Below are 26,141 nucleotides of genomic sequence, written 5' to 3'. Positions count from 1 at the left end.
TAATAATAATCATACATAAGTTTTGCCAGTCCTCCAGTCATCGCTGGCCCGCGGCCCTCCAATCTGTCAGTCCGTCATCGTTATTTTAACCGAACTTCTGTTATTGCTGAATCACAGTTTGTCAACGCTATTTCAGAAGCATTAGTTAAAAAAAAAACTGTTTATAAGGGTAACAGGCAGCATAAAATTTTGTTCATTTACAAATAGTTTGGGCCACTTAACACAAAGAATATCTAGATTCTTCGACCATTACTGCTCCTCCTCCCAAAACAGCCCCTTGTAGCTGGGGTACCTCAACAGGGACAAGTTCCCTTTAGGGGTGTTCACACGGCAACTTTTGCTCTGGTGCAGCACCGAGGCTGCCCCCGTAGAGCATTCACACGTACAAAGTTACACCGGTGTAGCCCCTGAAAACAGCTTAAACCGGAGCAAATTTAACCCTGCTCAAGGAGCAAATTTTTAAACACAAAAAAATACATATTTCCTTTGAGTTGAATTGTGTATTAATCATCCGTTTCTTTTAGAAATCAGACAGACTGTAGCTCACAAATGATATCTACAATTACGATGAAACATCACACGTGTCCCTGGAAAATGAACAGTGTGTAAGGGTTAACATCATCATTCTCGTCGTTCACTTGCCAATTTCACATTTCACAAATACAGTATTAAAGCCTTGGTGGAGATCAGCATGCTATCCTGTCTTTTTATCGATATTGCGTGCGCTTACACCGACTTGCCCTCCACAACAACATTAACCTTTTTGGTCTTGAGATCAAATTATTGTGTTTAGGCAGCTATGTTGTGTTAAATGTGATGTTCTGCATAAGAAGTCCAGTCTAGCTGGGAGATAGCTGAAGTCACGTAGACTCGGTGCGCTTGCCTGATTTAGCAAATGCCCTGGAACACTTATTGAGACGCTGTTTGAATACCGCCCCCTCAAATCTTCTCTTCCACCACCACCACCTCTGCTCAGCTACTGCCAGATCGCTCGCCTTTTTTCACCACTCTCCTGCAAATGACCGTTTGCTTTATGAGCATCACTTCCCATCGCACACCATATCACTTTTTATTTCCCTGCACCAATGACATTTTTTTTTCTTTCTCTCTCCTCTTCATTTTTCGCGCCGCCACCCGTGTTTTCTCATTTCCTCGCTGAGGTCATAATGCGCTGTTAACGACGTGGCACATTTTCTTCATCCTGTCATGTCAGGGCTCCTTATGGCAAGGCGGTGGACATGTGGTCAGTGGGGTGCATCCTCGGGGAACTGAGCGACGGGCAGCCTTTGTTTCCAGGGGAAAGCGAGATTGATCAGGTTTGTTAACACCCTCCCCTCCACCCCGCTGAAATAAAATATTTTAGCATTCGAACTAAGCATATCTTATTAATCGTTCTTCTTTTACGAGTAGGTGATCATTTTAAAAAGAGAAGAAAGTTAATCCAATCATAATATTGCAGATCCAAATTTTCTCCACTGAAGTCAGAAAAGCGTTTTGCATTTATTAGATATCCTTCATGTCTAGTTTAAGGTCCATGTACTATAATGCTCTCTGTCTTCACTAGTAAGACAATTCATCGCACTACAAGAAAGAGTAGGGAGCAATTATTGTGTTGTGTGTGTGTTGAATGTTTTTTTTTTCCCCCCCAGTGCTGCCTTCTACTTCTACATGACATTTCTGCACACTTGTCCTCCTCCTCCTGGCATTTTGGCATAAACTGTATACTGTACTTATTGCTGACATCTGCACACCACACACTCCAAACCAAATTCTACTGGTTAACATCTAACATTTCACTCGTAGTACTAGTAACACACAGATGTCAACTTGTGCAGTTTTACCTCACCTGTAACATGTACCTGTCATACTAAAATGCCTAATACGTATGTCCTATGAGTGAGGACAAAGAGCATACTCGTACAGTACATAAAGCTTTAGATGGACAAAGGAATAAATGCTTACATGGCCTTCAACGACTGAACAACATTTCTGCCCATCAGTATGGCAACTACTACTACTCCTCCTACTACGACGATAACTTACTAGTAATCTTACTAGTAAAACGACTACTACTAGTAGGCATTTTAGTGCTACAAGTAGTGTCCAGGGGTCTTCTTTATCAAAGAGGGTCTGAATTCGTTTGTAAAACTGAACTTTAGTGTGCGCAAAAAAAAAAATTGTTTTAATCAAACGTGCGGACACCTGATGCACGCACACCAGTAAGTAAGGTTTTGATGAATTCCAATCCTAATTCCTTAGCCCCATCACACCACCCCCCACCACAATATCTATCAAATTATCACCAAATGATTGTATGTTTTTATTATTTACAGCTATTCACTATTCAGAAGGTCCTTGGGCCACTTCCTGCTGAGCAGATGAAACTCTTCTACAACAACCCTCGCTTTCACGGAATCAGGGTACAACATACTGGTCGTTTCTCCTTTGTGTCGTCTTCCTCGCATAATTTTTCCTCCCCCTCTTCCTCGTCGGTCTTCACTCTCTTAATCGCTCTCTCGCTTCTTCATGACTGAGTGCAGTGCTGTGACTCATAGAAACTAAGCACAGGAGAAAAGGCCTACTATGAATACGTGCGTGAGAGTGTGTGCAGTAGATTGCTTGTTTGTGATACAGACCTCGAGTGATGTGTGACCTTAGCCAATTAGAACATCTGACAAGCAGGGAAAAAAAATAATAAAAAAATCAAGGATTAACGTGTGGATGTGTGTGTGTGTGCATGTGTGTGTCTCAGTTTCCCTCAGTTACGCATCCTCAGACGTTGGAGAGAAGGTACCAAGGCATTTTAAGCGGTTTGATGTTGGATCTTATGAAGGTAAAATTCAAACACAATCCAATGACATTGTTGCATAAAATTTAGAGACAACAAACCCCCTGCATGTTTTAAGTTTTGTAACTTGACAAACTATTTTTTTTACGTATCCTGTGTCGTTTGCTGAAAAATCCTGACCAATATGGTGGGGTTAAAGACCTTTATTTCGATAAAAGTAGTCGTTTGCCAGCATTCAAAGCAGTACAGAATAAACCTTTTGCCTTAGGGGAGGTGATTATTCCCACTATTCCAAGCAGGGGCTCAGTCCCTATTCACATGCATTGTAGGGGTCACTGTATTACGGTAGTAATTATGGAAATGTGTTTCAATTTTTTTAATTATTTTTTTTTTATTTAATCACAGAAGAGGGCACCAGGCCGACTAGTGACACACAGCTCACCTGTTTTCAGGGGTTGGCCGTGTGTGGCACTCGCTATGCAAGCCCGAGGGCAGTTTGATGTCAGTGTCAGTCGACAATAGAGGGTGGGCAAAATGGCATAGATTGATCTGTTGAATTCTTCTTGCACAAATGCAATATTAATCAGAGTGCCATGTTCAGACTAGTGGAGCCACATATTATTGCAAAGAACCTTTTCTGCTAGATTTCCCTTTGAAAGCACTTGTGTCTTACTCATCAGAACCTGCTGCTTCTCAACCCGACCGAGCGCTATCTTACTGAGCAGAGTCTGAATCATCCAGCCTTCCAGCCTCTGAGGCAGGTGGAGAGAGAGAGGCCTTCACCCGCCTCGCCCAACCCTCCACGTTCTTCCAAGAGGAAAACACACCATCATGGAGAGAACACAGTCCCAACAAGGTCCAGTAAACAGCTCTTATAATTACACTTCACCTATTGATCTATTATCATATCAAGAAATAATAATGGATATTTATCTTACTAATCTGTCATGATGATTTATATTTTAATGATGATTTTTTTTTTTTTTTTACCGGTAATTACGATGTCATAACATCGCCAAAGTATCTTTCACTGACTTAACATCCAATCAGACTGCCTTGATGTCCTTCTCATGCTGCTTATAGCTACGTATCCAAATTTGCATGACTCGAGTCTGTTATACAGTATGCAGTGCTGCTCCATTATGTCATCATTGCTTGTTCGCTCCACCTCTATTTCAAAGATTTTTATTTTTTCAAAGAGAAGATATGCCTTTACTACGATGCTCCTGTTGTGCTTTGCATGTGTGTTGACGTTTCAGATATTGAAGGGTTTTTGTAATCTAATCATAACATCTACACTAATTTCTGATAGCCCATCTCTGGCATTTAGGATTATATATTAAACTAACGCTAGTCGGTTTTCATCAGAAGATATTACATAGTTTTGTTAAACATTTTGGTGTTTAAGTATAAAATACTTAATGATCTTTTGTTTTGTGTTTGTGTTACAACAAACTTAACTGGGCTGGACAAATCAACTTAACTGCTCTTTAATGTTCCTCAAAGTGCATTTTTAGTCTCCCATTTCTTGACAGCGAGAGTGAGAGCATCTGATAAGTAATACACAAAAAAAGCTTGTTTTAATTATTTTAAGTGTGTTTTAATGCATTTAAACGTGTTTAAAGTGTAAGGGAGTGGTAAATACACACACACACACACACACACACACACACACACACACACACACACGCACGCACGCACAGACATACACATACACTTAATACACGCACAAAAAGGGTCCACTGTTAGATGCCGTAGTCCACGTTCAGCTCATTGTGCCGCCCCCAAGTGGCCAGATATAGAACAATCACACTGAATTTGAAAATGCCACCATAGGAGTCACACCAAGAGCTCAAGCCAGCGCCGCTCCAACAGCAAAGAATGTTCAAGTCTCCCACGTCATGGTGACCTCCATCACCTTGGCAACGAGAGTTTCCTGAATGGTAACAAACCCCCGTCGAGTTTAAGCCCGACACTTCACCCCAAGAGTCAGTACCTCTCCCAGACCCTCAATCGCTCTGCCTCGTCCAGCAAAGATCTGGCTAATAACAACCTGCCGCACCTCCTCAGTCCTAAAGAAGTCAAAAACAAATCCGAATTTGATTTCAATGTGGGACCCTCGCCCAAGTTGCCAGAGCAAGGACACAGTGCGAAGTATGGCCTCGGCAAGCCCAGCGGTTCCTCTCGCACTCAGCAGCAGCAACAACAGCAAGGTGGACGCCACACCTTCCTGGAAAGCAAGACCAACACGTTACAGTCAGGAGGAGACAAACAACACGGCAGACACACCCACAGTGTGGCCGACTCAGCCCACGGATCCATGTCGTCTTCGTCCAAAAGCTCCGCCTCTTATCTCAGCCTGTCCAAGAGCCACAGCGCTCTAAGCGATGCCAAATCCGTAGGGAACCTCAGCGACGGTCGACTCCACCCTGACGACCTAAACTCCAACACGACAGCGGCAGTGGGACCCGGTACCCGTTTCTTCCCTGCCAGCTGTCTGGACCTCAATGCCCCTTCGGGGGCCCCGGGGCCACCAGGCAGCCCCTCAGCACGACACAGTGATCGCTCAGGGCACAGCCCCGCATCCCGTAGCAGCAGCAACGTCCGCATGGAGAGCAGCACACTCGACTCCTCCTCCAGGCACAAGTCCAGACAGAAATCTTTGGTTCCCGGTAGGTTGAATATTTACACTAATTGGACCTTCTGTAATATTTTCACTGCAACTGGACAAGGAGCTGAATGGCAAAAATTTGCAACAGGTGTTTAATCCATGAATGCGTTTCTACTTCTATGCCCCTCTTTGATTGGTCCAGTCTTTCTGTTGCAACCTGCTGATGACACTCTGTGTTACTTACCATATTGGCCCGTATATAAGACCATGTTTTTTGCATTGAAATAAGACTGAAAAAGTGGGGGTCGTCTTATATTCGGGGTCTAGACATTATACACATTCACGACGCTAGATGGTGCCAGATATCATTGAAGCGAATGCTGAACTTGACTCACTTGGCCAAAGTGAACCCCTGCCACGAAGAATAAAAATAAAAATAGCGGTAGCACGAAGAAGAAAAATAAAAAATAGCGGTAAGAAGGAAAAGAGACGAAAATAATAGAAGAGATAACAGAAAATGGAGAAACGTAGTGCCAATCTGGAGAAAAGTGGGTCGAAGATCGGCCAGGTGAACCGGCAGCTGAGGAGAAGTTATGACGTAATTTACATTTCAAAAACTAGAAGCCATTCATTTACGAATGTGATTGCACTTTAGCTTTGAATGAGGCAAAATAACATGCTTTTTCTCTCAAATATATTGTTATAATCATTTGTTTCAGATGTACTGTAATTATTTTCTGTATAAAAATTAATTTGGTGTTCAAAAAGTCTTTTTTCAAACTTGAGTCTTGAAAAAGAGGGGGTTGTCTGATAATCAGGGCCGTCTTATATTCGGGGCAATACAGTAATGCTCAGTGGCCACTTCCCTCTGAGAAGAGAAATTTGATCCTTTCATGGACCAATATATTTCTTCATCCAATTAGAAATGATATTGCCCTCAAACAGGATGTTCTCAGAGGGAAGCGTGCACTGAGATACTGAGAGACCGTGTGAATGTTTGTCGATATGTTCTGGCTAGATTCCGACTCTCTGCGAGCCTGTAGAAATTTGATAGATAGATGGTAGCTCATTGAAAACGTGCCATAAATCTTCCCTCTCATCCACAGAGGAGGCCAAGGCTCCAGAGCTCTTAGACCCAGGGGGCGCAGGGATGCCCTCCACTCACACGCTGCCCTCCCCACACGACTCGTACCATTATGGCTTGGGTTATTCGTCCCCCTTCTCCTCTCAGCAACGGCCTCAACGGCACTCCATGTACGTGAGGAGAGAGCGCCACCGACCTCATGCCGTAGAATCCGGGATGGCGGGCTTGCCCCCGCCGGGCCAGGCGATTCCAACGCGAGCTTCTAGTCTGCAGCTTCTCTCCCCGCAACTTCAGCACCGGACCGCACTCGCTGGGCACTCAGTGAGCTCCTCCAGGGAAGACTGCACGGATGGCATGAGCAGGGTGAGTGCTGGCGCTGTGTGTGCTATCACAATGATTTTTAATATGGTGTGGAACAGATCAATACCAATAAGTAACACTGTGTTTCTGTGAATATATTCATCTGTGAGCTATTTGTAGAACAAGCCCGCAGACTACTTATGTGGTCCGGGGGCTACCTGGTGTTAACGTTGCATTAAACTGGATAGTAATGATATGGAATCAACGCTCAAACAACTTTCCATAAATCTGCTTTGACCTGCATATCCCTCCAACAGAGCGAGCAGTCCCCGAAAGACATGAGCCACCCTTGCGCCCCCATCAAAGATTCAACGAGGGACAACACTGCTGCTTTTCATACCCAGCGACCGCCTAAAAATGAGGTTTGACTTCCATCTAAGACAGCTGGTTTGTTCCGCACTGGTCACACGCCCCCTTACACTTTATTGCTGTGATCAATGTAACTTCACTAAGAAGCTTTTTATGCTTGTCTCAGTGTCTTGTGCGACAACAAAAGTGAGACTGTGCCCATTTGCATGACTTACAGGTCGGTATGTATCACGACCCTCATGGAGAGGATGGAGTGTCCTCCAAGGAAAACCGGATGATTTTCACTGAGTCCATGCCTCGGAGAGTTGGTAGCTTTTACCGAGGTAATCACCTGTATTTTTGGTAGACTTAAAATGATTTATTTAGGCGACCTGGATAAGCTTAAAGATGATTTATGCTTTTGCGAAAAGTCTTATCTCGCTTCTGTCCAGTACCATCGCCCAGACCAGATAACTCCTCATCTTTCCATGAGGGTGTTGGGCAGGGTCGAGGACCGGTCGTACCCGTTGTTCCTGGCAACCCCGTTACCATGGCTAACCACTCCAAACGCCAGACTGCCTTTGAGTGGTGAGAATCGTCCTTTAAGAGAACTGGAAGGATTTTCAAGTGAACAGTGGCCTCACTTGCATTGAAAATATTGCAACCTTACCTGGCCCCATTCGGTACCCCAATACAAGCGCTTAATGAAAATCCTCTGGCACTATAAAAACAATGATGCCGCATCATACCAGATGGGATTATAAAATAAATAACTCAATCAAGTCAATTTCTCTGAGAGTAATATTGCTGTGATTTTAGTGGGGTTTTTTTTCCTTCACTCTTCACTCAGTGAACTCATTTATCACATTACAAATATGGTTGGTGATTATGTTTTCCATTTTCAGGAGTGCTGCTGAAGCAATGGTGATGAATCCTCCAGAGCCCACCAAAGAGAAAGAAAAACAAGGCTTCTTCAGAGCCATCAAAAAGAAAAAGAAGAAGACGCAAATAGTAAGAACGCTTTGCCGCAATTGATCCATTTATTTGATGACAATTGGGGTAAATGATTACCATGATGTCCGCTGAGGCAAAAAACACAAAACAGACTGAAAATGGGCAAAAGTCAATGGAATACATCTGAAAATGATTCATTTCAAACGGCTTTAGCTTTGTCTGATTATGAACAGAACCCTCCATTTCGCTCGCAGTGTATCAACAGTGACTTTAAGAAGTGTTTAACCCCCTTCACTTTTTTTGTACATTTTACATGTTACATATGCAATATTCAAGATTTTTGTGAATATTTTTTTTCTGTAGTTTTTGATTTTTTTTTTAATTAAAATGTCTCTATTTTTTCACAGGCACTTAAGCCTTTTTTTTTCAATATCCTTATTATGCAACTGAAGGTCTAAGTGGTAGTAAGCTCTTTGTCATCACGAGTAAGACAGCACACAACTGTAGTACAATAACCAAGGCACACTTTTAAAACAAGTAACCACAACTGCATGATATTTCTGCCCACAAGTAGGACAACTTTGGCATACTAGTGCAGTGAGTTGGCTTAGTAATGAAGTCAAAGAGTGTACTAGTACCTTATGAGGTATATTGGATAAATGACGTTTTATTTGGTATACCATTGTTGCATCTAGCTGATTTAATTTTTTTTTTTGCAGTTTGTATTCCACCACCAATTGGAGAACTATGACTCCGGACCTTGTTAATTGGTCATGTGGAGATGCTGAAACTGACAGTGATGCATTTACCTTTTCACAGACGGACATGGCGGACGGGAGGAACCCTAGTATCAGGAAAAGCCTCTTCCCGCTCTTCAGCTCCAAGAACAGCCTAAAGCACAACTCAGCTGTCAAAGTCCTTCCTGTGGTGCCCTCGCCGATGCTACAACAGCAGCCTCCTCCGCCGCCATATCCTGCCACAACAGTGAGCTTAACGCAACACGAAGACATGACTGCGTCTGCGTGACAATGCTCAGGCCAGAGCCGCACAGGGATTTTTACGGGTTCAAAACAAGACGTCCACTATGGAAAGATTTTCAAGCATTTATATGACATCCTTGATATCCAGCTTAAAGGGTATTCTGATTATTATTGTGTTTGTGGAATACGAATCAGGCAGAAAAATCAACCCATTTTTATCCTTCTCAGCAGGCGGCCATTTTGCCACTAGCTGTTGACTGAAAATGACATCACAGTAACTCACGGTTCAGGTAACGACCGATGACGTTCACCTGTTTCCTGAGTTTGGTCATGTGATGTTTGCAAGCTGAGTTGTGATTGGTCATTAACCAGAACACAATTCAGCACAGAATTACCACAAAGAGGACATGGACCAAAAGCTGGATAGCAAGTATTTCTGTATTTTTCATGTCCCTTCATCTTCTCCCCCCTTAGTGTTTTGTTTGGTGCTACCACAAGGAAGCACGAATCAGTGATTTGTGAAGTGAGGCTTACCTCATCTATTGTTGCTGTAAGGGACCTGGGACTGCACAAGAGCATATGTCCCTGCAGAGGGGCGCCAAGTCATCCTCACACCACGGAAGCCGTCGGAAAAACCGAGAGCGTTCCCGAGACAGAGACCGCGAACGAGAGCAGAGCCGAGACCGGGAACGAGACAGAGACAGAGAACGAGAAAGAGGAAGAGAGAGAGTGAATGAATGGCCGACAGAAAAGGCAATGGACTCACATTCTCAGGTACATGCTTTCTATTTTCTCTCAAGCATATGAGTGGGCTCTGCCTTGGCTGAGACCAATTTTGTATAAAGTACCTGAAAGCAATAAAGTACCTGAAAGCAATATTGAACTTGAAGAAAGTGTTTGTCCAGAAAATAATGTTGGTCGAAGTTGAAGTCAACTTGTAGAATCAAATTTAGAAACATAGTATCTGACCATGAATAAATACAGAAGTATCAAAAGTATTTTTTTTGTAAATACAGTAACAAAGAAGTTGTACATTTTTAATTGCCACAACTGACTGTACCACTTGATGGACACCCAAGGGTTCGTGGTACTGTCAGAGATCGGAAGTACTGTGCTTAGGTACTCTATTCTGTCATATGTATTTTACGAGGGTATGTATTTGTTGGACTAATTTTTACTTTTACTCTCTAAATTTGAAAAAAAGATATCTGTTTGAAACCAGGCTAGTAATGGTGGGAAGAAACAAGTGGACTTGTGAACAGCATGAGACGTTGTCGTCGAGCTGTAATTGACGCTCAAGGGCACATGACGAGTTATTGAGATCTTGAATTTTTTTGTTGTGGTGTACCCGCCATTGTTGTTAAGTTTTGATTCAATGAATTGTTGAGTTGAGGAGATCACCAGTGCGTCCTTCGACTTAAATATCCGATTTTCATGATATGATGTTAGTGTGAACTTTTTACATTTTCCGTACATTTCACCTGAAAGCCAAATATCCCTAACTTTTTGTGAGTAGTGTGTATGTTTTATGTAATTAATTCTAATAGTACTTGGGTTTCCATCAAGTGTTACAGTCAGTGATGGGGAAAAAAAAGTACAAATACTTTCTTGCTTTCTGTATCCCTTGAAAGAAACGTAACTACCGTATTTATTAGTTACTTGATGGAAGCCTAATTAATTAAGTTAGGTGTCCATCAGAGTTTGTGGTGCCAAGTGACTTAGTGTAAGTACAAAAAATGTTGTTCCTGTAGTTCTGTAGATTTTGTCGGTTATCCTTATTTTACTTGAGTGTTTATTTTCTACTGACTTTCCTTCATGTCTCTTTCACTTGCAGAGCCAACCACTGAAGTCCCTTCGCAGGCTCCTTCACCTCTCCCCTTCTCCAAACCAAGGCCAGCCTCCTCCTCCTCCTCCCGCAGACCTGCGCTTCCAGCCCCCTCTCCCCAACCCTCCTCAGACCTCCTCCAAAGCGGCCTACACCGAAAGCCGGGGGCACACAGAGAGCCGGGGCCACTCCGGGGCAGGTGGCTCATCCCAGGCCAAGAGCCGCAAGGCCAGCTACCCGCTGCCGGGCCAGCTTGAGTCCGCCTGGCATGTGTCGGCGCTGCAGCGGGCCGAAGGCGCGCAGTTCACGGCCGAACAGCTGGGCATCAAACCGGGACCGAACGGACCCACCTTTACCCGTGCCTCCCGCACCAGAATGCCAAACCTCAATGACCTGAAGGAGACTGCGCTCTAAACACCCACCTCAAACCGTACCACCTCTGCTACGGCTCATTGTGGACGCACCAGCCGGATCGAAGAGGACGCCGTCTGACTTTAGTTACAGTTTACGTGAAAGAGTCTTGCACTCATTCGGCGTGATGAGCTGGGACAATGCCACAAACAAGCTCTTGCAAGGGGGCCGGCCCCATGGAAAGCCCTTTGAGTATTTATTCCAAATTCTTGATATCCAGCTTAGGGTCCAGTTCTAGGGTCTAGTTTAGGGTCGATATAGTAGTAGTCTTCTCTTTGTCCTCACTAGTAAGATAATTCAGCACATTAGTAGAAGGGTTGTCTTTTTCCACAACTCATGCCATGTTTGGCCTACTGGTATGCAATGAAATCATACTACTAAAAAAATGTGCTGCACTAGTAACGCTTCTCCCTAGTAGGCATGTGTCACATGTAGCCTCCTATACCCTATTAGTCGCACCAAAATACCCATTAGTAGTGTTGCCTTACTAATAACATGTGGTTGTCTGGTATGTAGAAATCTCATACAGTGGCGCAAGACAATAGTGGTGGGTAAAACTTTACTAGGAGAAACAGTCATTCTACTAATGCGCCCTACTGGTTCTACTACAGCAGAGGTGTCAAACTCTGGTCCTCGAGGGCCAATATCCTGCATGTTTTAGATCTTTCCCTCCTCCCACATACCTGAGTCAAATGATCAGCTGATCAAGCTCTGCAGGAACCTGATAACAATCCTGAGCCTTTGAATCAAGTGTAGTGGGGGAGGTAAACATCTAATACCGGTAGATGCAGGAGAGAAGCCTTCGAGGACCGGAGTTTGACACCTGTGTCCCAGAGCGCTGAATTGAATGAAACCCCATTTGAGCATTTACTGTATTTGGTCAATATCCTTGTTATCTATCTTAAAGTCCATGTATTAGTATGTTCTTTGTCCTTATTAGTCAGATAATTCAGTTTCGCGCAACTAGGGCGCACTAGTAGAATGACTGTGTATTACTATTACTAGTCATTGTTTTGGTACTACTGCCTTCCACTACCGACATCAATGCCACTGGGGTCCAAATGGCTTCTCGTGTGTGACACATGCCTCCTAATTGGTACAAGATGTGCGACTTTTGAAGCACAGGAGTTTAATAGAAGGGTTTGATATATAGCATACTTGCCAAAAGTGGCACTCATAATGGAACTAATTAACTAGTAAGACACAGTCATTCTGCTAGCACGCTGAATTGTTTGGTAGTGAGGACAAAGAGCACAGAAGGACATGAACCGTAAACTGGATATGAAGACATTGGACTAAATGCCGAAAGTTTTTTTTTTCCATTGGTCTCACCCTTTCAGGATTATTATTCTGCCTGGAGGAGTAGAAACTTCCTCTGCTCCCACCTCCCCGTCACGGAACTCTACTGCAGCACATTTGCTCCTCCTGGTGGTCACTAAAGCAAATGTTTTTTCAAATATTTGATAAAATAGAGAGAGAGAAAAAGATTTATATGAAGAAAGTTTATTGTTATTTGTTTCACATACGAAGATATAAGCTATAGTTATATCTCTAATAAGATATATGGGATTGTTAAAAGGATATACAGTGTTAAATGTGTAATTATAAGAGCTTTACTTTGACACAGAGATGAATAGATATGTATGTGTTGACAATACAATATGTCACAAAGATTATGTAATGGTGAATGTCCTTTTTTGTTCAGTTTAATATGGTATAAACAGATTTTCATATTTTTTTTCACTTTTCCGTTTCTTTCCGAGAAACGATGATTACCCTACATGGGAGCAAAAATATGTCGTATTACAGGTGTCGTTCAAGAATATACGTGTCCAGCAGTTAAAAGCATTTTGAGGCTGTTTGTCAACAGCTCTCCTCTTCCTTGCTGCTACCTTTGATTTTTTTGGTATCAAGAAATTGTTATTGTGAAAAGTGAGCATCTTGGAATGAAGATAAAAAACGTGGAATCTTAACACGAGTCATTTGCCACTTTTAAGATCTTCTAGAAATAATGTGATGATAGTGTGTGTCATAAAACCCCATGGAAAGGCTTCAAACAATAATTATTGCATCCCAGTCTCACTCAAACTTCCAGTGAACAGCTAGTCGCTAATACTAGCAACCGCATGTTGGTGACAGTTCTGTCTTTGTCTGCTGACTACAACGCAACAGACACATTAATTTTTTTAAAATGAGTGTTTATTTTCAATTAATTGATACTTATTTATGGCTTAAGAATTGTTTTGAACTGTCATAATCAGGGGTAATTCATATTTTTAATGAATATTTAGATAGATAGCTGGCTAGCTAGCTAGCTAGCTAGCCAGATAGATAGATAGATAGATAGATAGAAAAAGAATACACACTACTGTTAAATGTCAGGTTTTCGTGATTTAAATTATAGATTCCCCCCCGCCCCCAAGATTTTTTTTTATTGTCAATTTAGTTGTGTAGGCTATAGGTCATTTAATCGTGAAAAAAAAAAGTTTTTGAAATGATTTATCTTGGCCTCATTTTTTTAAAAGTTCTAAACACCTGACATTTGGACAGGGGTGTGTAGGCTTTTTGTCTCCATGGTAGATAGACTGATTTGTCCAAAAAAAAAAAAAAATTGAAACAAAGCAAAAGGCTAAATAAACTACTATATTAAGCTACTTGGATGATTTAAAGCAATAACATTAATTGACTGACTGACAGAACTGATTGATTGATGTCATCACTTGTTAAATAAGTGTAATTGGAGCCTAATATCAGTCAAGAGGGAGACCGTTTTTTTCGGGTGTGCATTGAATATCTTCGTAATTTTCCTTGAGCTGCCTCATCTTGTGGTTATGGAAAACAATGATTGTATTTGATTTGTTTACATCTTCACTAGAAACAGTGTTGACATAGTTTGCCTTGCCTGTGACCTGAAGCCTTACATTCGCTCATTACTGACATGAAATCAGAGGCTTCAACCCCCAAACACTTCACATACCTTCATTGATTCTTTCTGCTCTCGACTATGAATGTGTTTCCAAGAGCAGCACTTCATTGTTTTCTGTACACAGATGCCCTCTTCTTACAAGGTGTAAATAGAAGTAATAGAGTGTATCTAACACCGACCAGTCTACACTAAAATGATATCATAATAAAAATCTTTTTTTTTTAATTGTGTCCACATTTGTTTGGTCTGACTGAGAGAAAAAAAACATGATCTTGGTAATTGGGGCATCCAGAGTAAAAAGAAAATACAGTGTGCTTTGAGATATGACCTAAATTTCATGGTGAAATAGATATGTAACTTGAGACTCTATGGTGGCAGTGAGCTGAATTCAACTCACTTTGCAATAAGCGGCGGCTTAGCAAATAGCAAACAAGTCATTCAAAATAGATTTCAGCTGTTTGACACTCCCAAATATAAGTGTAATATCAAACCAAACGTAAAACAAAGAGATTACACAATGAGTTTTTAAAAGAACCAAGCAGTGTTGCCTTAAGACATAATGACAAACACCATTCGCATACTTCACGGTTAGCACCAATAGTCGAATTTAAACACGTATAGATTGATAACAAAACAATACTCTCACAGGCACGCTGTATATTCTTCCTCCTCTATGAAAAATGATACCTCACTTACCTACTGATAACGTAGCACCAGGGGTTTCAGCAACCTGCTGAAGGACACGCCGACATGGTTACAGTGGCCGGGGATCCAACCCGCAACCTCTGGGTTGAAAGAGGGCCACGCTACCATGAGCTATGCTGCCCCATTTCCATATTACAGAGGAATAAGAAGTGTTTCAAGACTAGTTAGTTTCTCCAAAACCAATGGATAAAATTGAAAATGCAATGTAGTATCATTTTCCTGATCAAACTACACAAAGAGAGTTTTAAGTGAAAAATGGGTCATCCTGGCCGTTTTGTCCCTTTCAGTTTGTATCCTAATATAGCATTGTAACATGAAATTCCCTGCCCATCCTAACAATATTGCTTTGCATCTGGTGGGATCTTCGTACCAAGGAACTGCTGAAGTGAGTTGAGGAATAAAACTCATCCTTTGGCAATTACAGTACGCTCAACCTTTTGGGGGATTACACATAGATTTCTGCTATGGGCAGCAGAGCTTGGTCCCAATACAGAGAGTTCACTGGATAAATATAACAACGAGTCAATGACATTAAGAGAGATTCTTTGAGGATATCTTTAATATCAATCACAAAATCCATGGTGGGGCAATGCTACAAGACATGTAATCTGAACTGAGCGTTTAACCAACACATAGGGTATTGTCGAGTTTTTTTGCATTCAAATTCAACAATCAAGAAGAAATAAATATAAGTCGTTTGGGAGGATGCTACAATTGGCGTCAACATTTCAACTTGGATTTCTTTTCTTTTTTAACCATCACATTTCTAACAGAATTATTTTGACATGAAAAAAAATCATCATCAGAAATTTCAACAAATTCCAATTCAAAATACATAGCACCAAAATACAAGATATTTGTACCACCTGATTTTTTTTCACAGATGTGAAAAACAACCAAAACAACCACAAGATATACAGTATATCACCCAATTTATTTATTTATTTATAGAAATGTTGATATTTATTTTTACTCCTATTTTTAATCATTATTTTGATGATCAAAAATGTAATCAGCGTTCAAAATGTGACGTTGAAAAAAAAAATCCAGTGTAAATTAAATTAAAATCAAATCCAAACAGAAAGACAGGATACGTTCAGATAGGAAATGGAATCGTGAAACACAGAATCTGCATTAGGAACATTTATCGTAACAAAACTATGGGATTGTCACGGCATATAGGAAAACAATCCAAGGGGGGTTTCTTTCCATGACCGACAGAAGATTATAGTCAAGTTATCACCTTCCTTTTCCTTAGAGGCTCGTAAGGAGAGGCTTAGTGAGAGCTGTAAAATTCCCTGCTGACCACCTCGTGTCAAAAGAAGGCAGCGAGCGTTTCAGTGAGTTGTCACACATGAGAGGCGTGTGCAAGATTGGTTTGTTTGCACATCTGTGCAGATTTCCTCCATAGCAAAATGCCACGATTAATTACTCCTTTGATTCGATGCCAGTTCAGTGTGAATGTAACAATTTGCGACGAAGGAAAATTAATTCAGCCAGTGTGAGACTGCTTTAAACAAATACAATTCAGAGTTCATTTGCATATCAAACATTGGATTCATCCATCCATCCATCCATTTTCTGACCCGCTTAATCCTCACAAGGATCGCGGGGGGTGCTGGAGCCTATCCCAGCCGTCTTTGGGCAGTAGGCGGGGGACACCCTGAACTGGTCGCCAGCCAATCGCAGGGCACACAGAGACGAACAGCCATCTGCACTCACACTCACACCTAGGGACAATTTGGAGTGTACAATCAACCCACCATGCATGTTTTTTGGAACGTGGGAGGAAACCGGAGTACCCGGAGAAAACCCACGCAGGCCCGGGGAGAACATGCAAACTCCACACATGGAGGCCGGAGCTGGAATTTAATCCGGTGCCTCTGCACTGTGAGGTTGACGCGCTAACCACTGGACCACCGGGCCGCCACATTGTATTCAATAAAGTCTAAATAAACCTTTTGAAAAAATATTTGCATCCGCTCATTCCAGAATTGAAGGACATTTTAGAATTGGATAATATCATAAAAAGAACAACAAATAATTTACAAATCAAACACATACAGATAAAATATGTCTTGAATCAGCTTTTTGGTCTTTTTTTTTTCTTTGTAATTGTCAAAACAATTTCACCGTTTGAATAGTTGTTATTATGCTCGTAAGTATTTTTTCTCTCAAGACGCACCCCTGTTCCTCAAACGTTTTTCACCATCAAGAGGAAGAGAGAAAAAGAAGGAAGGACCAAGACTCAGCAGAGACAACATCACTTTTGCAATTCAATGCGTTTATGGAGGCATAAAATTATAATTTTGATTCCCAAAGTGCGATGCTCAACCACTTATTTTGAGCCCTAATAGTAACTGTAACGGGGTTGTGCCGAACAACAAAATATGGCAGAGGGCCATTACGAGAGTATACAACAAATTGATGGATTACTAGTTTTCGAATTAATCAAGTAAACTATAATAGTCTTTTCAATTATTGTTCAATTGACTGTAAAGAGGGGAACAAAATTATTGCAAAATCTCAACGTTGTTTTTTACATATGACAATTTGACAATTCAGTACAGATTTTGGCAAGTGTCATGCAAGTTGACACAGATGATTTGCTTTCACGGACCACATAAAGGGATGTGGTGGGCCAGATCTGGCCCCCGGGCCTTGAGTTTGACACATTGATCTTAAAGCTTACTTTTGAGAGTTGAGCTGGATGAATCAAATTATATGGAGGTTTATTACCTGTTTAAAAAAAAAAAAAAAGAATAAATCAATTGTCTGTCGTTTCACGATATCAGTGCCTAAATTGTTCTCCAATCCTGGAATGACCCTCATACAACTGTAATGGAAGGATTCAAAAATAATCAAGGTTTACACATACATTTAGAGTGTTTGGACAGAGGAGGTCGGAGGTGAAGGCCTCGAGGAGAACAGGATTCGAGGCTCAGGCACATTTGTTCATGCAGAGCAGCAGCTCCAGACGCAGAGCGATGCGTGTGTGCCAGCCCAAGGGGAGGATGCGGATGTAGCGCGCCACAATGGGCGGCCGCAGGAGGTTCTGCACTGACGAGGAGCGGTCGGAGTTCCCGTAAAACACCTGAGGAGAGTTGAGAGAAGCATCAGAAAAAGTTGTGTCTGACAACTATCACTTGTAACCGCGTCATTGTAAGAGCAAACATTTAATACAAAACTTTTCATTGAACTAGTTCTTGTAAGTGGTTGGCTGTTTTGCATGCAGTTAGGTCAATGTTAGCCTCTGCTTCATGTGACTGTTTTCATTTTGCATTCATGTGTCTGAATGTTGGCTCATTTAATAAATGACTGACAGTGCATCAGCAGCATTTTTTTTCCACTCAACTTGGGTGTTGGACTATCAGAAGCACCATAACAAAAAAAAAAATTAATCGACCAAACGAAAGCCCCTAAAAGTTGTGGGTTGGGGCATTGAAAAAAGTGAAGTAAAATATCTCTCAAAAGTGAGATCATGACTCATGTTTTTTGGAAATATATCCATCCATCCATCCAACCATTATCTAATCCATTTATCCTCACAAAGGTTGCGGGCGTGCTGGATTCTATCCTAGCTGTCATCGGGCAGTAGGGGGGGGACACCTTGAACTGGTTGCCGACCAATCGCGGAGACACATAGACGAACAGCCATTCACGCTCACACCTAGAGACAAGTTAGAGTGTTCCGTTGACCTGCCATGCATGTTTTTGGAATGTGGGAGAAAACCAGAGTACCCGGAAAAAACCCACGCCGGTATGGGGAGAACATGCAAACTCCACACAGGAAGGCCAGCCGGAGCTGGAATCGAACCCTGCACCTCTGCACTGTGAGGGTGGCGAGCTAACCATTCGCCCACTGTGCCACCCTTGTAAATATATAACACTATAAATACTTACACAGTTTAACAATTTGGACATTTTCATTTAGGGATGTATTCACTTTTGTTGCCAGTGGCATAGAAATTTTAGCTGGATTTTGAGTTATTTAAGGAAACTAAGACAAGAGTGAATTTACACGGGGTGCAACAAAAAAAAATACAGAGCCACTTGACTAAAGTTTCTCCAAACTCAGTAATAGACGTGTTTAATTGGTAGATCTCTCAACCAAAACTGACCATTCCTATGTCCATAAAGGTTGATTTTTGGACACCTAACTAAGTGGCTAATGATTGTATTTTTCCAACTGACCCTGTTATTCCCAGTCTGGTCCTTGTAAAAGATCCAGTTGAGTTTTTCGTCCGTGCGGTACTGCACACTGTATTTGGTCACCCACTCGTCGGCATCACAGCGACCTTGAGTGAGGATTCCCGAGACCACCATAACATCCCTCAGGTCGATCTGCAGCCATTGGCTGCTGTCTTGGAACTTGGAGAGCCATGCACAGCTAGAGCACAAACATGCTGGTAAGTGATTCATGAAAACATAACCGAAGCCTTTGTCATTTTCCTCCTTTATTCATTCTATCACAGGTTTGCAGGTTGCCTACCCAAATCCTTGACTGTTGAGGCGAGCCTTGTTTGGGAGCCAAGAGGAGAACCATCCGCTATACTGGTCCTGATTGGAGCAGGTGATCTGGTCCGGACTCACTGATCCAGCCTCAAAGCCAAGAGGCTTATGGTATGGACACTCTGCAAGAAGAAGGAAATACTTGGGAAATGCTGGCATAGCATGCATAAGATTTTGGTCTCTGAGGACTTGTTTGGAGATGGAACGGAAGCTTCATGTGTGTGTTCTGTGTTGAGAACAACTGAAAACACCGCACGGTACGACCAAAATGGTAAACGCCAGATTTATTTAGTTATTTATTTATTTGAATCTTCATGTGCGGCGTCTCAGGTAAACAAACTTCTAAGCTGAGAAAAATTATTTTGTGTGCACAAGGCCGAATATACAGTACTATTTGGTTGCCTCTTCCTCCAACACTTCCAGTTCCATGACTTTGAACTTCATTAGGCGTTGCATTGGTTTCTCATGTTTTCCTCGGTGAAAACCATCAGAGCAACAAAAAGTGTGAAACCCCCTTCTAAATTGTGAAGTCACCATCAATTTTACCATAACATACTTAACTAACATTAATATGAAAATATCCCATCGTTTACAATTTGTTTCTAACCCTTCGAATACTTTTTTTTTTTTTGCATGATACACAGGTTGGAAAACAGCCTAAAATATGTCCTTTTTATATAGCTTTGTTTTCTCTCTAATAGTCCAGTCTTTCAACAGCCATCAGAGGGAGCTTCCACGTCTTTATTAAAATAATCATTAAAATGCAATTGTTCTCCATAGTCACCACAGGGTATCTCCATGATGTTTCCACTTGCAAAACGGTTCATATAAGGATAAGGGCTGACACAAATGTCCTATAATGTGCCTGAGTGATAAGCAGCCCAACAGTGAAGATCCTAAAAGCACCCATTTTTAATTCTCCACTGCCAGCGATCAGTCAGGGCCATTAGTGGAGGGGTTGGACAGATGGCCATGTTGAACCCTCTGAAGCTGGTGGTCAGTCTGCGCCCTTATGTCCACGACTAAAAATAACAAGTCCTGATGTGAATCCTCATTTTGAGTGAAAAAAAAAAGATGAGACAAGAAAGACATTTCCACCAAGATGGTTGTTGTCCCTTGGAAAAGAAGCGTGTTGCAACATGCTGCACTTTGTGATCAGGCACTGGGGAACATCCAGTCTAATCCCAGCATTACATCGCACTGAGCAAAAGCTCTGTGCGTGGCAATCTGCTGGAAGTAAATGTTTAGAACAGTAAAGCCTGAGACTTGGATGCAATGTGGCAACATATGAGGACATGTTCATGGCAACAAATGAAAAAGTTTGCCTTCACACTTTGTTCATCATCACACAAGACGTATTACATCCATTTTTTGCTTTGTCACTCAGAATTAATGCAAGTTTAAGTGGGGCGCCTGAGTTTGAAAACTTTTTTTAATGGTTAAAAAAAAAATAATAATAATAATAGATTATTTAAAATAGATAGATTAATCATTTGTCAATACTGCATAAACTGTGTAAATAATCGACATATTAATTTCAAATTAAAACTCAGATGCCACAAAAATACCACAAGATCTAAAATAGATGTCTTGGGTGGTTTAAAAAAATGGTATTCAGTACATGTATATATATATGTAATGTATAAGTGTATGCAATCTAATTACAAATATGTTCTATTCATGTTATCTTATCATAAAGTTTATAAAATGTATGTGAAAGGAAAGGTGTTCTGTTACTATTAAACATGAAATTCTGAAACAGAACACAGTCACCAAAAACAACAAATAAATCAATAAATAATAAACTGAAAATCTAGTTAAGGTGGCATAGATATAAGAATACTTGTCGTGTTTTGTGCCATCTAAGTTTGAATGTAAATTCAAAAATGTTTAGACTTTTTTTTTTAATCAATGATAGAAATTCCAACTAATAAGGAAGAACACTTTAAAACATTTCATGAATATCAGCTGATTGTCTCTCCCTCTCCTCTGAAAGCAACTCTTATTGTTTCATCGCCCAGTGAAATCATTAATGTCAATAACATCATACTTCCGACTCAAACCCTAATTGCACAAATATCACGGAAGCTTAATGCCTTTTTTTTTCTTGCTTGGATTACATATTTAGATTAGTGCAGAAGCTTGCACGACCTCGGTGTGGAGATCCTCCTTGCTGATGGCTCCACCTTTCCTCTCTAGAGGAACACGTTCACCCTGCAGTGTGATGCATTCATGCATGCATGTGGGTATAAATAGACATCTTCTTCAATCACTTTTCCACCCTTGCACACAGTATCTCCGCAATGCATGATACCAGAGAGTATTCTATTTGAAAGTGAATGCCAATCTTTTTTCAGAGCGGATTTTTTTTTAAATGTCTATTGGATAAAATGTTTATGTGGTGATGACACTGGGTCTTACCTGGCATGCAGTCCACTCCCCTCACTGAAGAGGAGCCAAAGGAGGAGAACTCAGTTGGTGACACACCTTCTTCACAGTCGCATTTGCACGACCTGCTGGTCCATGCTTCAGACACAGTCGCCTTAAATAAACATATACCAGTGTTAATATCCATCCATCCATTTTCTGATCCGCTTAATCCTCACAAGGGTCGCGGGGGGTGCTGGAGCCGATCCCAGCCGTCATCGGGCAGTAAGCGGGGGACACCCTGCACCGGTTGCCAGCCAATCGCAGGGCACACAGAGACGAACAACCATCTACGCCCACACTCACACCTAGGGACAATTTAGAGTGTTCAATCAGCCTGTTATGCATGTTTTTGGAAAGTGGGAGGAAACCGGAGAAAACCCATGCTGGCCCGGGTAGAACATGCAAACTCCACACGGGGAGGCCGGAGCTGGAATTGAACCCGGTACCTCTGCACTGTGAGGTCGATGCGCTAACCACTGGACACCGGGCCACCCAGTATTAATATACAACTGCATAATTTAAGACAAAACCGGCAAGTGTCAACAATGTAATAGAACTCATTTTCACTGTTTGTAATGTTTGTTTGTTTTTTTCTCTCCTCCACTACCGTATCGCATTTCTTACACTAGTAAGAGACCATGGGCAGACTAGTAGGACAACTGCATGTTACTAGTGTATCGGGGGATGTTCACTAGTAGAATTTTACAAAGTCACTACTGTAGTACAACATACCACTTGTAGTTTTGCCTCAGTGGTAACATGTAATTTGTCCTACTAGTGTGCAGAAAAGTCTTACAGTAGCGGGACAATATGTCACGAGAAAGACACGGCAGTTGTACTCATGCACAGATACAGTTAAAAAGTGCAGCCCTCGCATCGGTTTTCATCAGGAGACACACAAATGTAACCATGCCTCCAGAGGACACTGCAGAGACGGAGCATTAATTATTTCAATAAAGGACCTGAAATTGAACCCTGAGGCACACCACGTTACTTCATAGATTTTTGGGGTGCATGTATCTAAACTTACCATAAAACTGCCACTAGTAAAATTGTCCTTATTAGCACAGGTCTCATCTAGTACACGTTTGCCTCACAGAAACATGTAGTTGTCCTACTAGTCTTATAGTCATGGGGAAAAAAAACACGACAAGTAGGACAATCATTCTGTTGCTATTCTGAATTTTCTTCCGAGTGAGGATGACGAGCGTACTAATACATGGACCTCAAGCTTGATATCAAGGCCATTGAATAAATACTCAAACAGCTTTCAAAAAGATAACCAAAATATTAGAAACAGCATTGTGCTGCAGAGGGTGCCACTAAAAACTACACACTCAGTAATAAACATTTGTCTTAGTCTATGTCGGTTGACCCAACATGGTCCAGTCTAATTGACTTTTCATTTCCACTGTCTAAGTAGAATTTTTATGTACTAAACAACATTTTCATGCACAATGCTGTAGTGTTGGTGCAGATACCTCATACCTCTTGAGCATAGCTGCTCAGGATGACTGTTCAAGCAGATGGAGAGCGACAAAAACAAATGTCCAGGCAGCCACAGATGACAATGAGAGACTGTTAGGACACATTTATCCCCAATTCAAACAAACAGAATATGTCCATCAATCTGTCAGCACGTATACGCAGAAGTCACTGAAAATAAGCAGACTAAATAAACCGTACTGTCATTTTTAAAGGTGAAAAAACAAGATATGGAAGTCAATTTGTGAAGTTTAAATTTGAGATTCTGAGAAGAAATTCAGACTCAGATGGCAAAAGATGTGAGTACACAGTGAGCATCAGGTCTGGCATCACAAGTCAATAAAGCAAATCAAATCCTACCGTGAGTTGCCATCAAAAGCAGAGTGGGCAGGAAAGGACGCACGTTGAGAGCCATCTTGCAGCCTCCACACATGCAGGACACAACTGAGCAAGCAAAGAACAAGCAAACCAGCACTCATACAAAATCTGGATTACAATAATCCACAGGACACGGTCGACCCAACCTAATGCCATCCTTATCTGGTAAAGCCCCTCCTACAATTCTACAGCTGGCGTGTGCGGTGGGAGACCACACAGTTGGCATGTTTGTTATCATGGTGGCAGTTTATGATGAGATTAAACTACATTTGCTGCTGGGCAGGAATCCAGTACCAAAAAAAAAAAAAAAAAACCCAAAACCCTCATTTCAAAAAGACTTTTTTTGAGTTCATCAAAGAGACTGTTAGGACACATTTATCCCCAATTCAAACAAACAGAATATGTCCATCAATCTGTCAGCACGTATACGCAGAAGTCACTGAAAATAAGCAGACTAAATAAACCGTACTGTCATTTTTAAAGGTGAAAAAACAAGATATGGAAGTCAATTTGTGAAGTTTAAATTTGAGATTCTGAGAAGAAATTCAGACTCAGATGGCAAAAGATGTGAGTACACAGTGAGCATCAGGTCTGGCATCACAAGTCAATAAAGCAAATCAAATCCTACCGTGAGTTGCCATCAAAAGCAGAGTGGGCAGGAAAGGACGCACGTTGAGAGCCATCTTGCAGCCTCCACACATGCAGGACACAACTGAGCAAGCAAAGAACAAGCAAACCAGCACTCATACAAAATCTGGATTACAATAATCCACAGGACACGGTCGACCCAACCTAATGCCATCCTTATCTGGTAAAGCCCCTCCTACAATTCTACAGCTGGCGTGTGCGGTGGGAGACCACACAGTTGGCATGTTTGTTATCATGGTGGCAGTTTATGATGAGATTAAACTACATTTGCTGCTGGGCAGGAATCCAGTACCAAAAAAAAAAAAAAAAAAACCCAAAACCCTCATTTCAAAAAGATCTATGTTGAGTTCATCAAAGGATGTACAATTGTTCTTGAATGAATAGAGGTTTGTCAATGTGGACCTTGCTGTTGGCTGGCGACCTATCCAAGATGTACCCTGGACTATATAATGTACTATACTATATACAATACAGTATTACATTTATCGAACATTTTTTAGGGTGTTTTTAGTTACCGGTAATATGTCTTCACTTTTAACAACAATAATCACAAGCTTCAGAATCCAAGATACTTTACAGAAGATACACCTTGATAAATCTGTGCCATCTAAATTTCCAACCGTTTTTTTTTCATTAAGTGTAACGCAGATTTTTTTTTTTATCAAAAAAAGTAACAAAAAAATATTTCTTACTTTTAAACTGAGATAGCACAAAAATCACGATATACTTTACCTGTGCAACCCAATTTTTATCTTTTTTTTTTACTAAATATTTATACGAATGAAAACTTGGAATTTAATATGTTAAATGTAAGATGTAGAAGACTTTACAACAAACAAATTTGGTTACAAAAATGGATGGTAAAAAATAAATTGTGTTAAAACCACAAGATCAAACTCAGCTTTTTAAAATGTTTTAAAAGGTGGGGTGGGGCCTTAAAAAGGTGTCACAGATACACTGCATGTGTTCCCAGCATACCAAGGCTGTCAAAGATGGCTGTTTGAGAGTAATTAAGCCTCATTAGGAAAAGCTGTTTTTAATTTGATCTCATTAAAAACACCCTTTTGCACCCTTGCGTGTCTTTCATCCAACGCATCTGCTGACTTTTGACTCCCTCCTTGCTGCGCTTCGCCTTTGGGAAGAAAACTTGCTTGGTTGACTACATTGAGACAATCCAGACAACATCAACATCACCAATAATAACAATGAAGGCTCCTGCCCAAGCAGTGTCGAAGAAGAAGAGGTGTTGTGCTCGCTCCGCTCTCTTAGCTCAGCAAGAGGTCAGAACGCCAGCAAGGGCAGTGATTGTGGTTCATGTTTGAAATGAATTCCTTGCGTTTTCAATAGAAGTGACGCATGAGGAAAAAAAAAAAGTTAAATAACTTTTTTTAGTTAAACCATTAACATTAAAATGTGATAAGTTTGGCTTCCGCATTTGGCAGAACAAAATGATGAAATTCCTTCAGATTTCGGTCACCGGTGGAGCCCTATGTTGAGATGTGGACCTTTTCTTAGTTATTTCATTTTTCACTCTTGGCCTTATTTCCCAGTGTAATAGAAGAGTATCTTTCATATATTTATAAGTTCCCAAAAAAAAAAAAAAAAACCTCTGCCAGTGACCTCACCTGATCTCAAGCATATTATATTCGAATGTGAAAGTTGTCACATTAGAATGTTTTAATACATACACTGGTATGATGGCAATACATGTTTTGTAGTTTTCCTTTTCATCTCCTTGCGCAGGTCACGGCAGTCA

The 26,141-nt window shown here is 41.2% G+C and overlaps 2 protein-coding genes and 1 long non-coding RNA gene across 5 annotated transcripts in view; 1 reads left to right on the top strand and 2 right to left on the bottom strand.

Annotated features, from left to right (window-relative positions):
- cdkl5 (cyclin dependent kinase like 5) overlaps positions 1-14,452 on the top strand; it is a 36,628-nt gene extending 22,176 nt beyond the window's left edge. For both annotated transcript variants that reach the window (XM_019886756.1, XM_019886755.1), the window contains exons 9-21: positions 1,214-1,316; positions 2,334-2,420; positions 2,753-2,833; positions 3,469-3,644; positions 4,625-5,460; positions 6,506-6,846; positions 7,101-7,205; positions 7,370-7,475; positions 7,584-7,719; positions 8,037-8,142; positions 8,905-9,069; positions 9,621-9,839; positions 10,900-14,452. In XM_019886756.1, the coding sequence (XP_019742315.1) occupies positions 1,214-1,316; positions 2,334-2,420; positions 2,753-2,833; positions 3,469-3,644; positions 4,625-5,460; positions 6,506-6,846; positions 7,101-7,205; positions 7,370-7,475; positions 7,584-7,719; positions 8,037-8,142; positions 8,905-9,069; positions 9,621-9,839; positions 10,900-11,304 (2,866 nt within the window). In that variant the 3' untranslated portion in view covers positions 11,305-14,452. The remainder of the gene's footprint in view (positions 1-1,213; positions 1,317-2,333; positions 2,421-2,752; positions 2,834-3,468; positions 3,645-4,624; positions 5,461-6,505; positions 6,847-7,100; positions 7,206-7,369; positions 7,476-7,583; positions 7,720-8,036; positions 8,143-8,904; positions 9,070-9,620; positions 9,840-10,899) is intronic.
- On the bottom strand, positions 145-16,555 carry LOC109525895 (uncharacterized). The gene is made up of 3 exons (XR_002170223.1): positions 16,020-16,555; positions 8,583-8,586; positions 145-157 (listed from the first exon to the last, which is right to left on the bottom strand). It is a non-coding gene; the product is annotated as an uncharacterized LOC109525895 (long non-coding RNA).
- Positions 16,556-17,679: 1,124 nt separating this feature from the next.
- On the bottom strand, positions 17,680-24,614 carry rs1a (retinoschisin 1a). Of its 2 annotated transcripts, none has more exons than XM_019886463.1 (6): positions 24,366-24,614; positions 23,363-23,388; positions 21,866-21,986; positions 19,425-19,566; positions 19,127-19,322; positions 17,680-18,026 (listed from the first exon to the last, which is right to left on the bottom strand). In XM_019886463.1, exons 1-6 carry the CDS (start codon positions 24,436-24,438, stop codon positions 17,874-17,876), a joined length of 711 nt encoding a protein of 236 aa, XP_019742022.1. In that variant the 5' UTR covers positions 24,439-24,614; the 3' UTR covers positions 17,680-17,873. The 2 variants fall into 2 exon arrangements, with proteins under 2 accessions (XP_019742022.1, XP_019742021.1); XM_019886462.1 differs by lacking the exon at positions 24,366-24,614 and adding an exon at positions 23,720-23,929.
- Between the last annotated feature and the right edge of the window lie 1,527 nt (positions 24,615-26,141).

The sequence above is a fragment of the Hippocampus comes genome, unplaced genomic scaffold (genome assembly GCF_001891065.2).
Source record: "Hippocampus comes isolate QL1 unplaced genomic scaffold, H_comes_QL1_v1.1 scaffold261, whole genome shotgun sequence".
NCBI lineage: Eukaryota > Metazoa > Chordata > Actinopteri > Syngnathiformes > Syngnathidae > Hippocampus > Hippocampus comes.
Note: the sequence above shows the minus strand (reverse complement) of the source record. Positions and strands in the feature narration are given on the sequence as shown.

Coding starts and splice junctions, on each gene's coding strand:
- rs1a (XM_019886463.1), bottom strand. CDS start 24,438: ATGTGTGGAGGCTGCAAGATGGCTCTCAACGTGCGTCCTTTCCTGCCC. Junction 21,987..23,362: donor TGAGCAGCTATGCTCAAGAG/GTATGAGGTATC, acceptor TGTTTATTTAAG/GCGACTGTGTCTGAAGCATG. Junction 19,567..21,865: donor GGGAGTGGACTGCATGCCAG/GTAAGACCCAGT, acceptor TTCTTCTTGCAG/AGTGTCCATACCATAAGCCT.